Raw genomic sequence first — 22,392 nt, forward strand, 5'->3', positions numbered from 1 at the left:
TTTCAAAGGTTAGTGAACACATTATAGGCAGTGGCTATCAATATACCGACATTCTATCCGTACGCAGCGCCCCTATTTGGTCAGTTAAGGTCACGTGATAGGTCAGTCATTGGTCAGCTTAGGTCACATGACTAGGACTAAACTTTACCCTAAGCCTAACCCTAAATATTGTTATATTGGGTTATAACCTAACTCTAAACCTAATCCTAACCCTAAGACGCTACGTACTTGTACTTCGGTAACCATACCAATAGCACCAGAGGTTGTCCGTACAACAACCGTACAAATAGTCACTTTCTACTTTAAATGCTCAGAGATTACTTCTAACCTTAAACGTTGACTTGTTCATCTTTCTCCAGAAAAACTTAAAATTAGTCTAAACACAGAATAAGGCAGTTTGCACTACTTTGATTTCCTTGGATGTTTTTTCAAAAAATACATTTTATTTTATTGTGTTGTTACTATGGCTGTTTCTATACCTGTGTTGCCTTTAAGAGTGTTCCTGACTTTATCTAAACTAGAATCTGTATCTGTTAGTATGCAGTATTCAGTTTATAATATCATAAATCTAAAAGTATATATGACATTAAATACTGAACAGACAGTTTCTCAATGGTCATCACTCTTGTTATTGTTTGCATTGCTGAAAACTGTGTGGTTGTGAGCTTTCCTACAATATCGCAATCATTTTCATACCGCGAGGTTACTACCGTGATTACACCAAACTGTGAGATTTAGGATTCCTCAAACCAATGGTTCCATTCTCATTACCTCAATAGGAAACAACACAGATACTGTATCTCTGCTTTTACAGCTGCTATCTTAAACATCTGCAGTATTGTGTACTTACTATTGTAAAACTGAGTGTGGGGTTTTACTTACAGTCACATCTCTTCTTCTGTGTGCATGACAACCACCTGGATTTATCTGTTCATGTGACACAAGCATTCATTGTAGCGTCCATTAGAGCTGCTCTATTTCTAACATGCAACACTACAACGGCATTAAACACATGTTTTTCTCACTACAAACTTATGAATAACTACTACACACACACACACAAATCAAAATGTCGTTTTTAGGCTGACACGTTTGAGGCTGAATTGCCATAAGCACAGATGCCTGTAAGCATATGATCTCCAACAACTTTGTCTGACCACATGAATCTAATTTAGCATTAACTTGTGTTATATATAAAACATGTACAATACACATACTGTTCTGTCCCATTGCTAGCGGTGGGAATTACATTTTCTTGTTATTTTTTAAAAGATTTTGTATGTGAAGTTTAAGAAATACTCAAATATTTTTGAGAAATGAATACGGTAAATACAAATACTTAGCTTGAATACCAAGCAATTCTGCACAGTCAAAAAGACTCATTATACACTGACAATCACTGAAAACAGTTCCTTCAATGTCTTGGAAAAGGAAAAATTCTACTTTACACGTTGTAGAACAACAAACTGAATAATGAAAGTGCATTTCAGGGTTGGGGTCAATTATTGTAATCACGTAATTGGTAAGTAATTACAATTATGACGTAATTAGAATGACATGTTTTGTTGTAATCATAATTGAATTGTTCAGATAATTGACTTGTAATTGTAATCGGCATTAACATTTACAATTTAATTTAATGCACAACTAGGGAACCATGGTACAGTTCTATGGCTTAGACATATGTAATTAATTATTAAAATATGTTTCATATTAAGTTTACCTGTTGGTTCTCTTTAAAGATCATTTTACTATAAAAAATTAAAATATAAATACCAATATTTTATGGATAAGGAAGCCTAACAAGGTAACCAAGAGATGAAAAACTAACTGGATGATAGATAATAATTTTTACTGTATTTTACAGTTGATTTCAGACATAGGTCAAACTGACCCGTTATTATAAGAAATGCTAACTTTTACTACTAATAGCTACATATGTTGTGAATGTATTATGATAATTAGGGCTGGGCGATTTAGCCTAAAAAAAAAAAATCTCAGATTTTAAAAATTCGAGTTTTGATTCGATTTTCAATTTATTTATTTTTTTCAATGCACTTAAAAATGACTGCAGACATCAGATATATTGTCAAAAGTGTAACTTTATTGCTGTGATTGTCCTCAAGAGTTAAAATGCATAGAACAATCCCAAAATAAAAAGTAAATGAGGCTCTGTCATTCAAAAAATTCAAGCTTTAACCCAGGTTTCAGCAAAAGTGCAACAGCGCCTTCACAGTAGCTTACATTTTTTGATTTAGCATCTCAGCATAGTGCGAATAAAACTTTAAACACGCCTGTGGCACACATATAGCCTACTCAAAGGGTAAACACATGTAAACAAAGAGGGGACGGGCTACATTGGAACACGAAAAAGTCCAAAAAACTAAAAAAAAAAACTAGATTTTGCAAAATAAAAATTTTTTTTATCTACAAATTTGATTAATCGATTAAATCGATTTTTTTTGCCCAGCCCTAATGATATTTATGTTGGTATTCTTAGGATTAAAACCAAAAATTAAAGATTATCTATTCGTGATATTGTGTTTTCACATGTTGTGAGTTCAAGGGTTTGTTCTTAAAATAAAACAGTGCATGTTTGCGTTCACATCTCCTCACCTCCTCGTAGTCATTCTCTCCATGAACAAAGTCTTCCACCAGGTTGACCCTATGGCCGAGCTGCTCACTCAGGGAATCCAGGAACTTGTCTGTGTCTCTGCTGCGAGGCGGGCGAGAAAAGGTGAATAGTTTTTTGCGACGGTTGAGGGTGTTGGGGTCGCCGCCGTCGGAGTGCTGAGGAGAGGGTGGTGGACTCTCCAAGCTAACGTAAGGGTTGGACTCCACGCTGCTCTGGTGGTGGATCTCATACACGGAGGTGGGGAGAGGCTCCTTCCATGAAAGGGATTTACGGTTACCTGTGACAAACAACATCAAAGATGCTAAGTATGGCTGGGCGACATGGACCAAAACTCATATCTAGATATTTTTTCTCAAAATAACGATATGCGATAAAAATCTTGATATTTTTATTTTAAATGAAGTCTGACCAGAATGACAATTCTGGTTTAAATTTGATGATCCAAATGCCGCACACACATTTTTTTTTAACAAACAGTTGCACTTTAGGCTTTTTCTCCTATAAAGGACAGCACGTGTGAGTGAGTTCGGTAGTGTGGCCTGTTTATGGAAAGGTCTGGGTTAGGATGCACTCAACAATCCATCAAACTGTGCTTTTGATGCTGTTCTGAGAGTTAATGAAAGCAACGACTCCTAAAACAAGTATTTTAAAACAAAATAAGCTGTAAAAAATATTTGCATCAATATAGGCGATATTGTAATTTTTCATATCCCAAAAATAGAAAACTTGATATCTTGAATCTCAATATATTTCCCAGCTCTATTGCTCTATTGCTCCCTACTATGTTATAATAGGGAGCAATTGTCAAGTTTCTTGTGCAACCTCTAAACAATCATTAATTTGCATAAAATGTTGACCCAAATAAATTTGCAAGATATGGAAACAAATGCAGGGTTTAGCCCCTTTTCCCAAAAATTTGATACTTTTTTGTTTTTTAGATTTTAGCTTCCTTTTGCCAATAAACATCCATTTTTCCTCATTTTTGTCAATTTTTGGAAGTTCTTTTTAACATTTTTATCAATTTTTTGTCTATTCTTTAACCATTTTTTTTGCCACTTTTCATCCAAATAAGCTACCTTTTGCTAAATAAAAAACACTTGTTTCCTTTTCCCCCTACATTTTGCCACATATTGTTCCACATTTTTGCCCTTTTTCACTATAGTTTACGTAATTTTGCCCATCTAAGCTACCTTTTGCCATTACATGCACCTGTTTTCCTCTTTTTTGTTAATTTTTTGCCACTCTTGACTGATTTGGCCCTCACTTTTCACTCTTTTCTTGCCACGTTTTTGCCACTTTTGGACCATTTTTACCACCTGTTACTAATTTTTTGTCCCTTCACTCATCGCTGTTAACTCTTTGTTTACCTTCTCGGAACAGCGGCTTGGTCAAATAGCTGACTGTGATTGGCTTGATCAATCTAACTGGACCAATACGTTTTCAACAATGAATCCCTCTGTAAAAAGTGAGTTGGATAAATTTTTGTTTTTATGAAAGTGCGGGTGTTGCAGCCCCCATGGGTGAGACGCACCTGGAACCTAGGATCTAGAAAGTTATCTGATGCCGTATGAACACACTGACAGTGTGAGTGTGTGTGTGTGCGTCTGCTTCTCTGTGCCTCCAGTACCTGAGAGAGTACCAGTAAGAGGGGGGAGTGTGAGTGGCGAGAGAGGGCGACTGTAGCCCCCGGTCTGTCCAGTGACCCTGGGCTCACTCTTTCCAGCGTACACGTTCTCCAGCTCTGTGTACACACCTGTCATCTATGGGTGGAGGCATGATCAGCTAGTTAGCACAACATCGCTGCTATTGAAGGTCTGTCGCTCTTAAACGGCCCCTGGTTGGATGGACCCTCGAATTAACCTTAACTGTAAATATGAGCGACAGGTCTTCAAATAGCATGAGATCAGAAAGCAGATCACATAACTGGCATCGTGATGTCAGTTACTCAGTAGCGAGACAATGATGAGCTGCGGTTGTACCTACATGACTGAGGTCAGGGGACTCTGGAAAGGAGGTCCCATCTCCTGATTGCCTCTCCTCCTGGTTGCCAGATTCATCAACATGAATTCCTAAACCACAGTAATGCATAAGCAGAGATACACAGACAGGTATCCTCCATTCACACACACCTCCTGCTGTGAGGTGAGATGATGGAACAAAGCCAGCAATGAGGGAAACCAGCACAAAATAGATGAGGGTGTAACCTGGTAGACTGGGAAACCAGTAAATGCATATTTAGATATGGACTGGAGGGATATTTGTGATGTGCTGGTGATGAAGACCATCATCTTTTCAATGCATTTTTACAAACAACAGAATGAGTGGTATAATATACCCCCCTAATACTGAGCAGAGGTGTAAAGAGTACTGATAAGTCCTACTCAAGTAGAAGTACTGTTACTTGAGTGTAATTGTACTGAAGTACAAGTAAGTCATACATAAAATACTCAAGTACAGGTAAAAATAAGCTCAGATAAATAGTACTCAAAGTAAAAGTTACTAGTTTCTTTCACCCCCCACGTTTATTTTTGTTAATAAATCTGGCCACAGTTTGGTTGCATCTCATGTATAAACTTAATTTATTTTTCACAAAGTAATACTGTATGTATAAAATACAAGGTTTGTTAAAATGTACAATTTGTTTTTGAATAAAATAATACAAATTCAAAATACATTTTAAAAATTCTGAGAATTTCATGAACTCTGAGAAAACTGAGAAAATAACCTTACGTTAAATTTGATTGGTCGACTATGGTGTAATGTCATTATTGTCTGGTCATTTCATTTTTTGTACTTTCACAATGTCCGTTGATCAATTTAAAACAAAAAAATTATAATTTACTCAGTAACAGTTGGGTGTAGAAATGTAACTTATTGCTTCACTTCTTTTAAAACATACTTAAAGCTGATATCCGGAGTTTCTGAGAAATCTATGTTTATGTATCATTCTTTTGAAATGTGAAAAAAAACCTAACTAGTCTTTTACTATGGTCTACTGCCGGTGGTCATTCATATACATTAATGTATATAAGTCCCGCCTTCATCCATAGACCCCTATACAGACGTAAGAAAGAGCAGACTTCGCCAAGCCAATAAGCTTCAACTTCCTGGAGCAGGCCACTGTCAATCTAAGTGAATGCGCGTGCACCGTCTCAACAGCAAACAGGTATTACTGAGCAGCGTCATAGAGGAGCGCTCCGAAAACTCCAGTTAACCATTCCACGATTGCAACATATAAAGCTTCTAGTAAAAAAAAAAGAAAAGTCTGGGTAAAAAGCTTGTGGATAAACGTCTTTGTGACCGCAACAGAATTCATCTCGGAGCTGCTTTTCAAAGGATTCTGAACCAGCGACTTTGATATGTTTTGCAATGCACGTGAACAAATGTAGAGGCGTGGCTTCTGGTAGATTGGCAGAGGCAAAGGAGGAAGTCGAGCTGTTGAGGGCGGGACATCGGAATGTTCTCTCAGAAACTCTGGACAGCAGTTTTAAGTACAAGTGAAATTACTGATTTAGAAATGTATTAAAGAAAGCAACTCAATTAGAGTAACGTGAGTACTTGTAATCCGTTACTTTAACCTCTGATACGAACACGTGCAAACTGAACTTTAACCTTTCAGCACTAGCTTCACATAAATAAAAACGCACAGTTAAAATAATGTTCATAAATTCCAAGGTTTCTGTGCCATAGGCTGAACAAAGCCTGCATCTATTGGAAGTGTTAAACTTGGAGGTTTCATGTCAGCCTACCCATTCCCAGGTGAGTCCCAATGATGCAGTCATCAGAGCTTCTGTCTCTGAAGCTACTGCGGTACGACGTTCCCTTCACACGCACAGAGCTGCTGCGATGGTGCTGCTCCGAGAGTCCTTCAGGGTCTAACACTGCTGCAACACACACGCACACACATCATATTTTATTTAGCATTTTCTCTGCCAAAAAGCATTTCCAGGCAAACAATAGAGAGCTGAATTTTGAAATATAATAATATGATAATAACAAGTAATAAGACTTTATTGCATTAATTGCAATTCATTGCTTACAAAAAACAATACTCTCCAAACAGCGCAGACTTTTCTCATTACACGAGTTCCCGGTATACCCATAAAACTGATGCATAGACCACAAGAGAACCTGAGGAGAACTTTTTGCTGTGCTTTGTGGGCGTTAATTTTAGTTTAAAACAACAAAAAACACCAGATGGAAAACAAAAAAAGTTTTACAAGAAAAAGTTTGCCGATTAGGAGCTCTTCTAGGCTCCGTTACCACCTCAATGCTAAATATGTAGCAGCTATCACATCAATGCTAAACATGTAGCAGCTTGCACCTCAATGCTAAACATGTAGCAGCTATCACATCAATGCTAAACATGTAGCAGCTATCACATCAATGCTAAACATGTAGCAGCTAGCACCTCAATGCTAAACATGTAGCAGCTATCACCTCAATGCTAAACATGTAGCAGCTTGCACCTCAATGCTAAATATGTAGCAGTTATCACATCAATGTTAAACAAGTAGCAGCTTGCACCTCAATGCTAAACATGTAGCAGCTTGCACCTCAATGCTAAACATGTAGCAGCTATCACATCAATGCTAAACATGTAGCAGCTAGGCATGTGTCTCCAATCCACAAGTCAGTGGATAAATGATTGTAGTAGACAGTCGACCTCTCTCAGTGGTAGAGGATGTGGGCGGGGCTAGAAAAGCTGCTACAGATAGCATCATCTGACCCAACTTATCAACTGCTATGTAGAAACACTATTTCATACTAAATTCATCAGCTTCATCAGTTGCTCTGTTTATTTCATACCACGGTTATTCTAACTATTTTTGCACTGTTGAGTTTCTACTTCTCTGGAACGTTCTGTACTATGAGCTGTTTTTTTTATTTTATTACACAGAAACAAATTTGTTTTAAAAAGTTTACAAAAAATCTGGAAAAACATGTATATAGCTTATTTAAATTGAAGTTTGTGCTTAGTGAACATCCATCCATCCATTTTCAGACCTGCTTGCTCCTTTTTTCAGGGTTGCGGGGGTCTGCTGGTGCCTATCTCTGGCTCTCAATGGGCGTTAGGTGGGGGTACACCCCGGACAGGGCGCCAGTGCATCGTAGGGCAACACACACACACACACACACACACACACACACACACATACACACAACCACTCACACTCACTCCTATGTGGAAAATTTAGAGACTCCAATCAACCTAACAGTCATGTTTTTGGATTGTGGGTGGAAGCCCATGCAGCACAGGGAGAACATGTAAACTACACAGAAAGGACCCAAGTGAACCCAGGACCTTATTGCTGTGAGGCGGACGTGCTAAACGATTTGTGAACAATGGAATCATAATATTCTTTATACATGTTATGCAGCACTTAATGATGGAAATAATAAACTCCATTTTGTTGTTTTCATTGATTCAGTCATTTACCAAAATCTATTTAAATTGGAAACTGTTGCTTCTCGTGTCAAATATTGTTAGACAGTTCATTTAGATTAATTGAGATTAATTCATTACAAAGTCTAAAAAGATTACTATTTTAATTTTCAATCCCTCTCATTCAACAGAATTGAATGGGAGGGATTTGACAATTGACGACTGCCATCCAAATCAATAGGCTTGTGCTTCTTCACTTCAGTGTGACATTTCCTTCTAAAAGGGCTCCAGTGTGTGTGTGCGCGCTTTGGCTCCTCACCACTGCTCTTGAAACCCAGGAAACGTGACAGCTTGTTCTGGCAGCGCTCCTGTTCATCGTAGGTCAGGAGTTGGTAAATAAACTGCCAGATTAGCTGCTTGGCTGGAGTGTCCAACACCGGAAGCACGTCCACGATCAGGGTGTCCACATTCCTGCCAACACATTGTTACGGTGAAATTTACGGTTACCTCGTCTTTGACTTGAAAACACACTCTGTGGTGATAAATGATGAAGACCAGACAGGAGAGATGATGAAGTAATAAAAGATGATTTAATCTAAACTAAATAAAAAGGTACAAAGCGGGATAGACAAAGAAGTGGTCTCCTCTGGCCAGAGGAGAGGCGCGAAGAAGGGCCCAAATGTTCCTTTCACACACATTTATACCCCACTGACCCACCTCCCCCCTTCCACAGACAGCAAAGAAGAGACCAGGGGGGAAGGTCAGTCTGCCGGAGGTGACACCTCCGATGTCAGGGTGAAAGTTAGATGTGTGTGTGTGTGTGTGTGTGTGTGTGGGTGTGTGAGTGAGTGTGTGTGTACGTGTATATGATGTGTGTGTGTGTGTGTGTATGTGATGTCTGGGGTGGGTTTGGAAGTGCTCTGGCTTTCGAGATTAAACTGAGGCCAACTGACATTCCTTTAGAGAAGCTGTATTATGGGAGTATGGGCCCACTGACTTTGCAGGAAGAGGAAAAGACATCAGACAGGCGTGGAAAGTTACAAATTGGGGTATTAAGTTGAATGAGATCAAAAAGCAAATATATGAGTATACATAATTAATCAATTTTGCCACCACAACATACACGCACACACACACACACATTGTTTTTCATTAGTAACACACTCTATATTCACTGTTGTATAATTCATCGCCATTTGATGCATGGGTTTAGCGTTGGCCTCATCCACTGCAGTGCTATGTAAAGCTCTGAGGAGGGAAACAGATTAGCAGGAAGGTGGGAGGAAAGATGGGGTGTCAGTTATGGTGGGATTTATTTTCTTTTTTTTAATTTTGAATATTGGATGCACATTATGAAAATTCTACTGGTATTTTCCTTTCTATTCTGCTGCATCATGTTTGCATGATCAGCAGCAGCAGAAACACCATCCACTCCATCCCTGAGGACATATCAAAGGCAGAGGATGAACAAACCATCTTTGAAATATATATGAACCCCTCCTCTTTCTCAGTATCGGATTTATTTTCATCTTCATTAAGAACACCCTGCACAGCCTAATCAATTTTAAAGTGCTTGTATGAATTCAGTTTCCTAGGCAACAGGGAGGTTTGGAGGAGGATTCGTGAAGACTGGTTTGATGAAGACGAAGGGAGAGGTGAGGAAAAACAAAAAAAAAGCTTGGTGGATTCTGAACACACACCCTGCAACTACTTGGTACCTCCCACCCAATGTAGGCATGTGTGGGTGGGAGTGAAACAGAACTCAAATAAAACTTTATTTATAAAGCACATATGAAACAACCAGGAATGACTGAAGTGCTGTACCAATTAAAGCAACACAACTGACAAAAATTACACAAACAATGGCTAAAATATATCATTAAGATACATGCATATAGTGGAAATATATAATGGAGTGAATGAATTAAATACAATACACAAGTAAAAAGACTGTCCATTCAAATTTGATTAAAAACCAGAGAGAAGTGGTTTGCAAAGTTTTGCATTAACTAAGTAGAAGCAAATGTAGTTGTATAGAACAGTGGTTCTCAACTGGTCCCACCCTGGGACCCACATTTTGCCACGGATATTAAATCGCGAACCACTTTTTTTTTTTTTTTTTTTTTTCTAGAATTCGACCAACAAAATTTTGTTTTTCAAAAATATCTGTTGAAAACACATATATAATATTTTTTCCAACATAAATCTACATATTTTCCTGTGTAGCATGCATTTCACAGAATGTCTATCAAAAAAAAAAAAGTTTCTTTCAAAATAAAATACAACATGAGAGACATTAAGCATTTATTTAATTTTGACCAGCTGTCCACGACCCACCCAGTACAGGTCCGCGACCCACTTTTGGGTCCCGAGCCACCAGTTGAGAATCAGTGGTATAGAAAATGCTCTATTAATGAAGATGGGACCAGTAAACAAACCGGTGGAATGATTGAAGCATTATTGCATACAATAAATTGGATATATTATAATTATACAAAGTTTCTTAAAAAAAAAAAAAAAAAAAAAAAAAAAAAAAAAAAAAAAAGGATTTTAGTGTTGGACTGAAGATGGGGAGGTTCCTATTTTATAGTGATTGACTTAATTAAACACACTGAAAGTAGAGTGAACACATCACTGTTGCTACTAGCGCATCAGCAGAGGTGTAAGTAATGGATTACAAGTTCTTCAGTTACTGTAATTGAGTTGCTTTTATTGGTACTTTTGAGTATATTTCTAAATCAGTCATTCAACTTGTACTTAAGTACATTTTAAAAGAACTAAAGTTATTTGTTACATTTCTACACTCAGCTTTTACTGAATAAATTATTATTTCTTTTAAAATGATCAATGGACATTGTGAAACTACAAAAAAACCGAAAAGACCAGACAATAACCAAATCCAGTACATCATAGCCGACCAATCAGATTAAAGGTAATGTACCGCGCCAAAGACAGCATTGAAATATTTTATCTGTTATAGAGTTCATAAATGTAGCTTTCCTTAGAGCCTGAGAATTTTTCTTATTTTGAATTAAATTCATTGGTGTTATTTTATTTTATTTTTTTTAAAGAATTGCACATTTTCAAAAATAAAAGGTTTTGACAAACCTTTTATTTTATACAGATGCCTTTGCGGAAAATGAATTAAGTTCCAATTGTGTTAAATTTGGTCTTTATAAGTTTGTACATGAGATGTTTACAGTATGCAAGAGAACCGTGGCAAGATTTATTACCAATAATAAACGTGGGGGGTGAAAATAACAAGTTTTACTTTGAGTACTATTTAATTAAGCTACTTTTTACTTGTACTTGAGTATTTTATGTAGGATTTACTTGTACTTGTACTTGAGAACAATTTAAATCAAGTAACAGTACTTCTACTGGGGTGGGATATATCTTTACACCTCCTGCACTAAAATAAAGGTTTTACAACCAGGCACTTGCTTAGCATTCTTTGGAGAGTTGGAAGCCGTTTGCAGACGTGTTCTTCACCTCACCTGTGCTGGAAGAAGGTCTCCAGGGCCTTGCAGACAGTGTATCTCTCCTGGATGGTCAGCAGGTGCTCCAGCTGCTGGCTGAAGGTTCGACCGTGGACTTTGATGCTTGGAGGAAGAATCTCTGCCACCCACTGGAGGGAACTGAGAGCCGGAGACCTGAATGTCCATCACCAAAAGAAAAAGTCAAACACACTCCTCTTTGTGACAGAAAGTAAATGTTTGATGTTGCTACGTCACAACAGAACCTGGAGCGTTGTAAAGTGGTCTGAGGCATGCTTGGTGAATCCTCTGTGTCACTTTGCTCTGAGGAATAGTCAAACGGACCCTGTTCCACCACCAGAGTGGGAACAGCACCACTGCCCTGCAGCATGGACACCACCTTCTCATGGGAGCAGTTCCTGCAGCAAGGGCGAGAAAACGCTACTGAATACAAAAGTTCACAGAATGTGGAAGGTTTTTTTTTTTTTTTTTTAGCAATAATCTGATTTACAGGATAAAGACTGTGTTAAACAGGAAAAAAAAACCTCTCAGCTGAAGAAATATAACTCTTAAAGGTTACAGTCCTGCATGCTTTAGCTGTCTCCCTGGTTGTAACAAGGTATCTGGTATTCTAAAGTGTTTTTGCAGGGGTGGACTGGCCATATGGCATCGTCCCGGAGGGCCATCGACCAATAAAGTGGGTCTGACCAGTTCGCTATGTTTTTTTTTTGGTTTTTTGACAAGCGAGTGAAGGCAGACATGGTAGCAGGTGGCTAAAAATGGTCCAAAAGTGGCAAAAAAGTGGTCAAGAAAGAGTGAAAAGTAATGAAAATGGGCCAGGAGCATTCAAGAGTGGCCAAAAAATGTAAATAAAGAGGAACCAGGTGGTATGTAATGGCAAAGGGTAGCTTTAATGAGAAAAATGTGGCAAACAATAGTGAAAAAGGGCAAAATTGTGGAACAAAAAGAGGCAAAATGTAGGGCAAAAAGGAAACAAGTGGTATTCTTTGGGCAAAGATTAGCGTATTTGGATGAAAAGTGGCCAAAACAAATTAAAAAAGGACAAAAATTGGATAAAAGTGTCAAAAAGGACTTGCAAAAATGGACAAAAAAAAACAGGATATTTATTGGCAAAACGTAGCTAAAGTAAAAAAAACAGTGTCAGAACTTTTTGAAAAAAGGTCAAAGGAAATAGTTAAAAAAAATAAAAGGAGGTTAAAAAGTTCCCCTTTTTAAGGTTTTCTGGTGGAATAATAATTAAAATTAAGACATAAAGAGCCACATGTTGAGAATTACTGACTTAATAACAGCTTCATACGTGGTGTCAATGATAATGTAGTAGACTGGTCTGAATTCATTTTTGTCCCAGTCCACCTCTGGGTTAATCCATGTAATTTCAACAAATGGCTCTCGCACTTAAAAAATATGAACATTCTAAAATGTGTACCAATGGTTCTGTGATTATTCACACTGTACATTTTTAGTTTTATCAGATGAATACTTTTTGAGATATGGCCAATTTAGTCCATATCTGAAAATGTGTGTATATGTCGATTTTTGGCTTTAACATGTTTAGGTCTTCAGTAAACAGCTTTGCATGTGCCTCAGCTGTAATATGGTCAGTTTTGAGCTTTGTACATAGACTGTTCACATCACTCATAATTAGTCACATGTGTGCAGTGATTTTTAGATGGATGATCTCTTGAAATCCCAAAAATACTTGTATCAACTGAAACAAATTTGAGAATTTTTGTGTGTGTAGCATGTCCTGGAAATGTGTTGAAATGATGTGGAATGACCCATATATACTGTATATATTTATAGTATATGTTCCAGTTTGTTCAAATCACTGGTGTAAAAATACTGCTCAGAGATGGAGTCTTACACCCAACTATGGTGCAGCGTGTTTTCTACCACCAGTTTCATTATACAGTGTCTGCATTTTAAGACATAGTCGAGCCTCGTTCTCCAGTTTAGTGCATTTCCTTTTTTAAACTACTTTAAATATTCCTTAATACAGTTTGGAGACCAGGGTTGGAATGTTGTAAATGGCGTAATTGATAATTAATTACAATTATGGCCTAATTATAATCAAAACTGTCATTTTAAAAATCTGTTGCTGTCGTAATCACAATTAAATTGTAATTGAGTTTGAATAATTGACTTAATAATTGTAAATGCCATGAAAATTGTACAAAAAATGTCAAATATAATTTAAGGCAAAACTGGGGAACCATGTTACAGTTCTATGTACAGTTCTACATATACAGTATGTAGTTAATTATTAAAATATATTTCATATCAAGCTTTCACTTATTTTATCGCTTTAAAAAAGTGAAATCTAGGGGTACACTGACACAAAAAAGGCTCAGACGCCCCCACCAAAACTCTTAAAACCTATAATTTCATTGATTAGGAACCCTAACAAAGTAACCAATAGATAGGAAAGAAATTAGATGAAAGATATTTGTTATTAGTGTATTTTACAGCTGATTTAGGACCTGTTATTATTTACAATGCTAACAGAAAGCTAACACAAGAAGGTTAACTTTTATTAGATTATTTGGTAACACTTTATATTAGGGAACACCTATTAATCATTAATTATTTTCCTATTAGCATTAGTAACACATTGGCTCTTAATTAGTCATTATAAGTACTTATTAATGCCTTGTTAACTATTTTTAATGATTTATTATGTACTTATTAATGCTTTATTAAGTACCTATTAATGCCTTAAGTACTTATTAATACTTTATTAAATACTTATTAATACCTTATTAAGTGCTTTTTAATGACTTACTAAGTACTTATTAATGCCTTATTAAGTACTTTATAATACCTTATTACTTACTTATTAATGCTGTATTAAGCACCTATTAATGCTGTATTAAGTATTTTTAATGCATTATTAAGTACTTTTTAATGCTTTATTAAATACATTTTAATGCTTTATTAAGTACTTATTAATGTCTTATTAAGTACTTATTAATGTCTTATTAAGTACTTTTTAAAGTCTTATTAAGTGCTTATTAATGTGTTATTAAGTACTTTTTAATGCTTTAAGTACTTTTTAATGCTTTATTAAGCACTTATTAATGTCTTATTAAGTACATATTAATGTCTTATTAAGTACTTATTAATGCTTTATTAAGTACTTATTAATGTCTCATTAAGTACATATTAATGTCTATTAAGTACTTTTTAATATCTTATTAAGTACTTTTTAATGCTTTATTAAGTACTTATTAATGTCTTATTAAGTACATATTAATGTCTTATTAAGTACATATTAATGTCTTATTAAGTACTTTTTAATATCTTATTAAGTACTTTTTAATGCTTTAAGTACTTATTAATGTCCTATTAAGTACTTATTAATGTCTTATTAAGTGCTTTTTAATGCTTTATTAAGTACTTTTTAATACTTTTTAAAATACTTATTAATACCTTATTAAGTACTTTTTATTGCTTTATTAAGTACCTTTTAATGACTTATTAAGTACGTATTAATGCCTTAGTCTCGCAGTCCAAACAGGGTTAGCATATTGAGATCGTAATTCATATACAATACTTACTTACTACAAATAAGTAATAATTCTGAGGTTATTGAGTGAAAACTCTTAATTAATGGCTTACTGGTTGTATAATAAGGCCATGCAGAATAAGGCATTAATAAGTACCTAATAATGACTAATTAAGAGTCAATATGTTACTGATTTGCATGCTAATAAGCAACTAATTAATGGTCAATAGTTCCCTAATATAAAATGTTACCGGTTATTTATTTCAGGTTCAGTAATTGTTATTAATTGTAATGAAATTTAGAAATGTACAATGTACTTGTAATTGACTTGTAATTGGAAAAAAAATGCTGGTCACTGGAATCGTAGTTGAACATGGGTAATTGAATACGTAATTGTAAAAATGTAATTGACCCTGTTGGGGACACGTGGCAAAAGATGCTCCCAGCGACTCCACTTACTTAGAAACCATTTCCATCACTACTCTGTTCACAAATCACTAAAGCTTCACAAAAAACCTCCTTTATTTTGTCGTTTTTGTTTTCTTCACCACCTCCCACGATTGTAGCCACGCTTGATCAGCGACAGCAGCAAAATTAAACAGCACCAATTAAAAATGGCACATCAACCAGCCAAGGGAAGCGCTCATTTATCCTTATTCCATGTGTCTCATGGGGACCTGTTATACTGGGCTGGTTTTTATTTAACACCACATCAGAAATGCAGGAGCTGGTTCCTTCAGTATCTACTGAGATCGTACACAACTCTCCTGTGTCTTTTATCAGCACACCCACACCGAGCCCACTGCATGGAAGAGGTCAAAAAGTTGTTGAGTCCACCAAAGATCCACAAAGACTCCCACCAGATCTGTTTACATAAGGAGCCGTGGTGCTAAGTACAGCTAAGGAAACGGTACATGCAGTGACCACAAAGTGTATTTATTTATACAGTTTACAAAAAAAAAGGCTTTTTGGATAAAAAAGTAAACACAACAGATAAGTGGTGATATTTTAAAAAGAGAACAACCAATAACTACTTTAAAGGTGTTACAAGCCTCATTAACTGAGATTCGAAACAAAGGAGATGTTTTAGAGCACACGTGTCAAACTCACGGCCCAGGGGCCAATTCAGGCCCTTAAGGGCATCCATTTTGGCCAACAGGAGAAAGTAAATAAATGAAGGATCAAGTCAAACATGGTACAGTATCAACGGAAATGTGAGGTCCCCTCGAGTCTGAATACATGGACAGATTTTATTCCCAGAGTCTGAATATGTGCTCGGTTTTTGGATAGAGTCCAAAATGGGCACTCTGGAGGCCCCAAAAGGTTGGTGTTTCCCTCTGCCAGGGGTAACCTCGGTCAGTGGATGGAATTACAATCCACCTTAAACACGGAGTATTTTATTTCAAAAATAATCCGGTTATTTTATTCTGTGTCTATGCACTACTTCCTGTCCAGCACAAGCTTATTTTTGTTAAATCGCTGCAGCACATCTCCCGCGTCCGACAAAAATAGAAGGTCTATGAATTTGCTGCAGAGGGCTCCAGCATGATGCAGCAGTTACGCAGCTGTGCTGGAGCAGATTTGCATGCGGTAGATAATGACACATTGACTTGAATGGAAACCTATCAACTGCATTCAAACAGATTATTAAAGATTAGTGATTTTTGGCACCACCAGCACGATGCATTTCTTTGAAACCCCCAAGTTATCAAAAAGCACAGGAACATTTTTTTGATGTCAACAAAAGCCACAGTTGTTGCTGGACTTTCTAAGTAACATTTTTACATTTTAATTTTGTTTTCGCAGAACAAAACCAAACAAATTCTTATATGCACTTTTTTTTATTTGGCTTGCTATGTTATAGTATGGAGCCATTTTCAAGTTTCTTGTGCGACCTATGATAATCATTCATTTGCATAAAATTTTGACCCAAATACATCACTACTAAACCTTTACGCTAAAAGACAAAGGAGAAGATTTTAACTAGAGTTTGCCAAAATGCATGTGGAAGACTGACAACTTCCAATTTCACAAAAACTTAATTAACAATAAAACATTTGCAAATAATCTCTCCTTTGTGCTCTAAAAGCTTTGACGCACAAAATGCAAGTAACGGGTTTGTGTTTATTAAAAACTAAAACAACTAAATATTAGTACAACTAAAATACAATAATATATCAAAAGCCAAATCTTATTTTACGATTACAGTAGAATCTGTGTAGTGATTCTGTAGTGTGTTGTAATCGTAGTGACTACAAAAAATGTCACTGGTTGTCAACATAATGAATATTAAACGCTGGCCTGTTTAAAAACATGTTTTTTCAACATTGCTGTGTGAAAACCATGTATAAGGGATGCTTTTTATCAACAAAACCCCTTTGGGCACATGTGAACTAACATACAAATAAAAGCTATGGCTTCTTTTTCTAAAAATTAAATTATATTTAAAGACTACTACAGCAAAATGTTCTGTATCAAGGCTTACAATTAAAAAAAATAGAGGAGAAGTTAGTTTCTTAAAATTCTTCCACCTCGAGCCTGACTGAAAGCTTAGTGCTGAAGACGGTGAATATTTTTGTGGCTGAAATGTCAAGTGATGTTGCTCATGGTTGATATAGCAACTAAAAACACCAACAAGTGGTTCAACCCTTTAAACTGCAGACAGATTATAGATTTAGGTATTAGTAAGAAGTAATTGTTTTTTTTTTTTATCTTTTTTGGTAAAAACCTTAAATCAAACTCTAATGAGCAGAATTTTTCTGATGTATTCCCTATTGAGAGACTGAGAAAACACTTCAAACTGTGAGATTAAGGTGTAGGAAAAGTAGTGTTGGTGAGTGAGTGATGGCAGCAGATGGTCTTTCCTGGGAACCCCCCCCCAGTGATGTCTGAAATAAACCCTCAAGTCCATTGGACGACATTTGATAAGTAATATAGTACACAGTAGGGGTGTACGCGTCAAGAATCTGACGATACAATATGATTTGCATGTCACTATATGATACAAATTTCACCTTCACAAGTACAAAATGGTATGAAATACAATTTAGCTCATTTTCTTTAAACTTGTGAGAACAAGTAAATGGTAACCAACAAATTCAAGTACTAATATCAAAAATAAGTGATATGTTTATCAAATTTGATTTTCTCAAAAATGCCCAGTACGTTTTATGAAAATAAAATGCAATCAACTTCCAAGCTAAAATGCATTGAGTGAAGTAATTTAACAAAGTCTGACGTGGGTTCACTGACACATTTTTTGGATCGATACAATAATCGCACGGTGAAATAATGTGATATATTACCGTATTTTTTTCTTGCACCTTTCACATATCATGCTATTTTTCACCCATCTCCATTTGTTCTACAACATACTGTAGTATTTGAGGTTTTTTTCTCTGAAAAGCGACTTTCATGACGCTTCTAAAAACAGGCTGTTTTGGGGCCTTCGTGCATATGTATGAGTGGGCGTGTCTGTAGACGCTGACTCCACACTGACTCACTATATCAATTTTCTTTTGCTATCCACACACTCTTTTTTATTGTTTTCAGCCAAAAAAATTGCACATTACAGTAAAATACATGGATATTTAAGCAGTTATTGTGATTGTGAGTCAGGCAAACACTGTTTCAGGGTGTGTGTGTGGGGCAGCAGCAGCAGGGTAAACTGTCAGCTGAGTCAGCTGTTTCAAACACTCACCGGAGTGTTAAGCTGCTAAATCACTTCCTATATATCCTCACCTATTCTGACTACAGGAATAGTCCATTTAATATGATTAGCATTTGTTTTGTCCAACCGCTGCACCGCATTGGGTCAGATGATGTCAAAGGCAATACGAGGTGATGTAACGGCTACTAAAAATGGAACTGATTGTGAGCGCTCACACTGCGCTTTGGATTATCTTTATACCGGATAATCTATATACTGAATTTAAATATACCATCTGTGGATAAAGGGACTAGTGGTTAACGGAGCAGGCTTGTAATCAGAAGTTCTAATCTATCTGGTCCATCACTGTGAGATGTTGATCAGTATTAACCCTAACTGCTCCTCAGGGAGGGGTTAAATGTACAGAACACATTTGGTGTATGTAGCTTTACATATATGACAATAAAGTATAATGTATATTCTATATTAAACTGCTGTGTTTGTTTTAGCTGTGAGGTAGTTTGAGAGGGAGGAGCTCACATTCTTAAATAGATGAGGAGGAGCCAGGATTGTCAGGAGGAGGAGTTTCCGTCTTATGACATATTATTGGGAGAAAAATCCAACTGTCCCGTTTGGAGCTGACTTTTTACATAATGTGGAATAAAAGGAGGGAGGAAACAGAACTAAAGGAATGTATATCACTGTAGCAAAGCCATTATGAAGTGAATTTTTCATAGTGCTGCCCCTTTAATTCACACTACAGTGGTGTTTGTAGGGCTTTACACTGAAGACAAACCTCATGTCCAGGCCGTTGAGGAAAAGAATGCGATCTCCTGGTTTCAAACCACATTCTTCAGCAGGACTATCTGAGAAACAGGAAGAAGGACGTCAACATCAATCATTAAACAGTGTTTACAGAGCAGACTGGATAATAAATAGTGACTAATGTGATGTTGTCAGTGGGTCTGGTGCACCTAACACTCGGTTATCAAATGAGATTAGCTCCACATTAAATGTCATTACACAAGGAAACAGCGCTGTCAGATCAATCCTCCACGTGACGGCACCGTTTCCATTGGCAACTGGTTTGAAACTGAAGCTCCATCCTATTGATGAACCCAAACATGAGCAGAATGCGCTCAGGTTTGTGACTTTAAAGCTAATCGTTAAATAACTTTGTTGATATCACGACAAAAGCAACGCCGCCCGCCCCCTCAGCCTCCATAAGACCCACTGAGTCAGCGCTGGAGCTGCTTCAGCACATGTTGGTGGGTGGAAACAGTGGCGTCATCCATAACTCACACACAGCACACATTTCTCCCATTCTCTCTCACCTCTTCCTCACCAGGGAAACAGGCAACAGCTCCCCGACTGAAAGCTTTACAACCCTTCTTGTCTGATGCTTTGATTTGAAAGAGCAAGGACTGCTAAATAAATCATTTAGCTCTGCACAAAGCTGCTTATTTGAAACAGGATCTTGTTTAGTGAACCTTTGGCTCAAAGATCTGAAGAAATAGTGTCATCAGATCTGATTAGGGCTGGGCGATGTACCAAAATTTATATCTCGATATTTTTAACTTAGTAAAGTCTGACCAGAAAGACAATTATTTGTCAAATTTACTGATGTAAAATGCCAGACATATACATTTATTTAAAAAAAAGCTGCACAATATGTGCCACTTTTGACTTTTTCTCCTCTAAGGCAGTGATTCTCAAATGGGGGTACACAATCCCACTACAGGGGGTACTTGAGAGAGAGAGACAGAGTGGAAAATTAACAAATAAAGTGTCAGTCTTGGCCCCAGGTGTGAGATGACCAGAAATTATAATAAGAAACTAGAAATAAATCTATTCAGGAGCCACTAAATCAGCGTTTTTCAACCTTGGGGTCGGGACCCCATGTGGGGTTGCCTGAAATTTCTAAAAAAATTTAATTTATTTTTTTATTTTTTTCATTATTATTCTTTTTTTCTTAAACAACTGCATTTATATACATTCACTTTGTGAATTATGAATCTTGTTCAACTAAAATTCAGTTTAAAAAAAAACTATTTCTGAGCTCAAACATGAACAAAAACAAATTCTAGAAAAACAATGTCTGCGGGGTCACCAGAAATTCTTGACACCAAAATGGGGTCACAATCCAAAATAAAGTTGGGAACCACTGCACTAAATAAATACTGTTTATTTCCACTTATTTACAAAATGAGATTCTTTAAAATGTGTGTCATCACTCATTCATCCCATCATTGTGATCTATAGTGGTTGTTAAATAGTTTTCTAAGCAAAATGTTGTAGTTGGACATAAGGGGGTACTTGGATTCAGAAATAAGAGAAAGAGGGCACAAAAACGTTTGAGAACCACTGCTCTAAGGGACAGCACGTGTGAGTGAGTTCTGTAGTGTGGCTTGTTTATGGGAATGTCTGGGTTAGGATGCACTCAGTGATCCATCTAACTGTGCTTTTAATGCTGTTCTGAGAAGTAGTGAAAGCAGTGACTCCTAAAACGAGTGTTTTAATATTAAATAAAATATAAAATACAAATATATAGATATAAGCGATATTGTAATTTTTGAGATCTTGAATCTCGATATATTCCTACATGTGATGTCAAACGTGCCTTTTTCTTCTTCTGAGGAAAAGTGAGCAGCGGAGTTCAATGAAAAAAGTTTAATTACATTTTGGGCCTTAAATCCACCCTTCTGATGGGATCGGTTTAATCCAGGTTTTTTGGATCAAAGTGATATCAAAAAAGTGAAAAAAAAAACCAAATACTAAAGGTGTGATTCAGATCAAAACCAAGATTAGATTGCGTGATCTAATCCCCATTATGTAATCCGTTTTGCTTTTGAAAACTTATTTTCAAGATTTGATCAAATCATGTATTCCAGAATCTGAGCTGGTTACTTTTGAAAAACTGGGCCCAGGTGTTTAATCTATTGTTGTCATCACAACATGATCAAAGCCCTACTCTGTTTCCCTTTTCTCTATATTTTCTATATTCTGTATTTATATTTGATCTCACTTCCTAATGGATCAATAAAGTTCTATCTATAATATTAAATCTAATACTATATATATATATATATATATATATACATATATATATATATATATATATACATATATATATATATATATATATATATACAGTATATCCATCTATCTATCTATAACTATATCTCTATCTATCTACCTATCTATCTATCACTATATCTCCATCTATCTATCTATCTCTATCTATAACTATCTATCTATCTATCCATCTATAACTACATCTCTATCTATCTATCTATAACTATATATCTATCTATCTATCTATTTATCTATAACTATAAATCTATCTATCTATCTATTTATCTATAACTATAAATCTATCTATATATCTATCTAAAACTATATCTCTATCTATCTATCTATCTATATATCTATCTAAAACTATATCTCTATCTATCTATAACTATATATCTATCTATCTATCTATAACTACATCTCTATCTATCTATCCATCTATAACTACATCTCTATCTATCCATCTATAACTATATATCTATCTATCTATCTATCTATATCTCTATCTATCTATCTATCTATCTAGAACTATATCTCTATCTATCTATCTATATCTCTATCTATCTATATCTCTATCTATCTATCTATCTATCTATAAATATCTATATCTCTATCCATCTATATCTCTATCTATCTATATCTCTATCT

At 36.0% G+C, this 22,392-nt stretch overlaps 1 protein-coding gene across 4 annotated transcripts in view; it reads right to left on the reverse strand.

Moving 5' to 3' along the window:
* Window positions 1-22,392, reverse strand: part of grid2ipb (glutamate receptor, ionotropic, delta 2 (Grid2) interacting protein, b) — a 45,672-nt gene that overhangs the window by 12,148 nt on the left and 11,132 nt on the right. For 2 of the 4 annotated variants that reach the window (XM_028475653.1, XM_028475652.1), the window contains exons 3-11: window positions 19,469-19,538; window positions 11,764-11,916; window positions 11,519-11,674; window positions 8,341-8,492; window positions 6,385-6,519; window positions 4,619-4,704; window positions 4,263-4,395; window positions 2,617-2,912; window positions 883-927 (exon numbers count right to left, since the gene is read on the reverse strand). In XM_028475653.1, the coding sequence (XP_028331454.1) occupies window positions 883-927; window positions 2,617-2,912; window positions 4,263-4,395; window positions 4,619-4,704; window positions 6,385-6,519; window positions 8,341-8,492; window positions 11,519-11,674; window positions 11,764-11,916; window positions 19,469-19,538 (1,226 nt within the window). The remainder of the gene's footprint in view (window positions 1-882; window positions 928-2,616; window positions 2,913-4,262; window positions 4,396-4,618; window positions 4,705-6,384; window positions 6,520-8,340; window positions 8,493-11,518; window positions 11,675-11,763; window positions 11,917-19,468; window positions 19,539-22,392) is intronic. The other 2 variants (XM_028475655.1, XM_028475654.1) reach the window with 1 other exon arrangement.

The sequence above is a fragment of the Gouania willdenowi genome, chromosome 19 (genome assembly GCF_900634775.1).
Source record: "Gouania willdenowi chromosome 19, fGouWil2.1, whole genome shotgun sequence".
Classification (NCBI taxonomy): Eukaryota; Metazoa; Chordata; class Actinopteri; order Blenniiformes; family Gobiesocidae; genus Gouania; species Gouania willdenowi.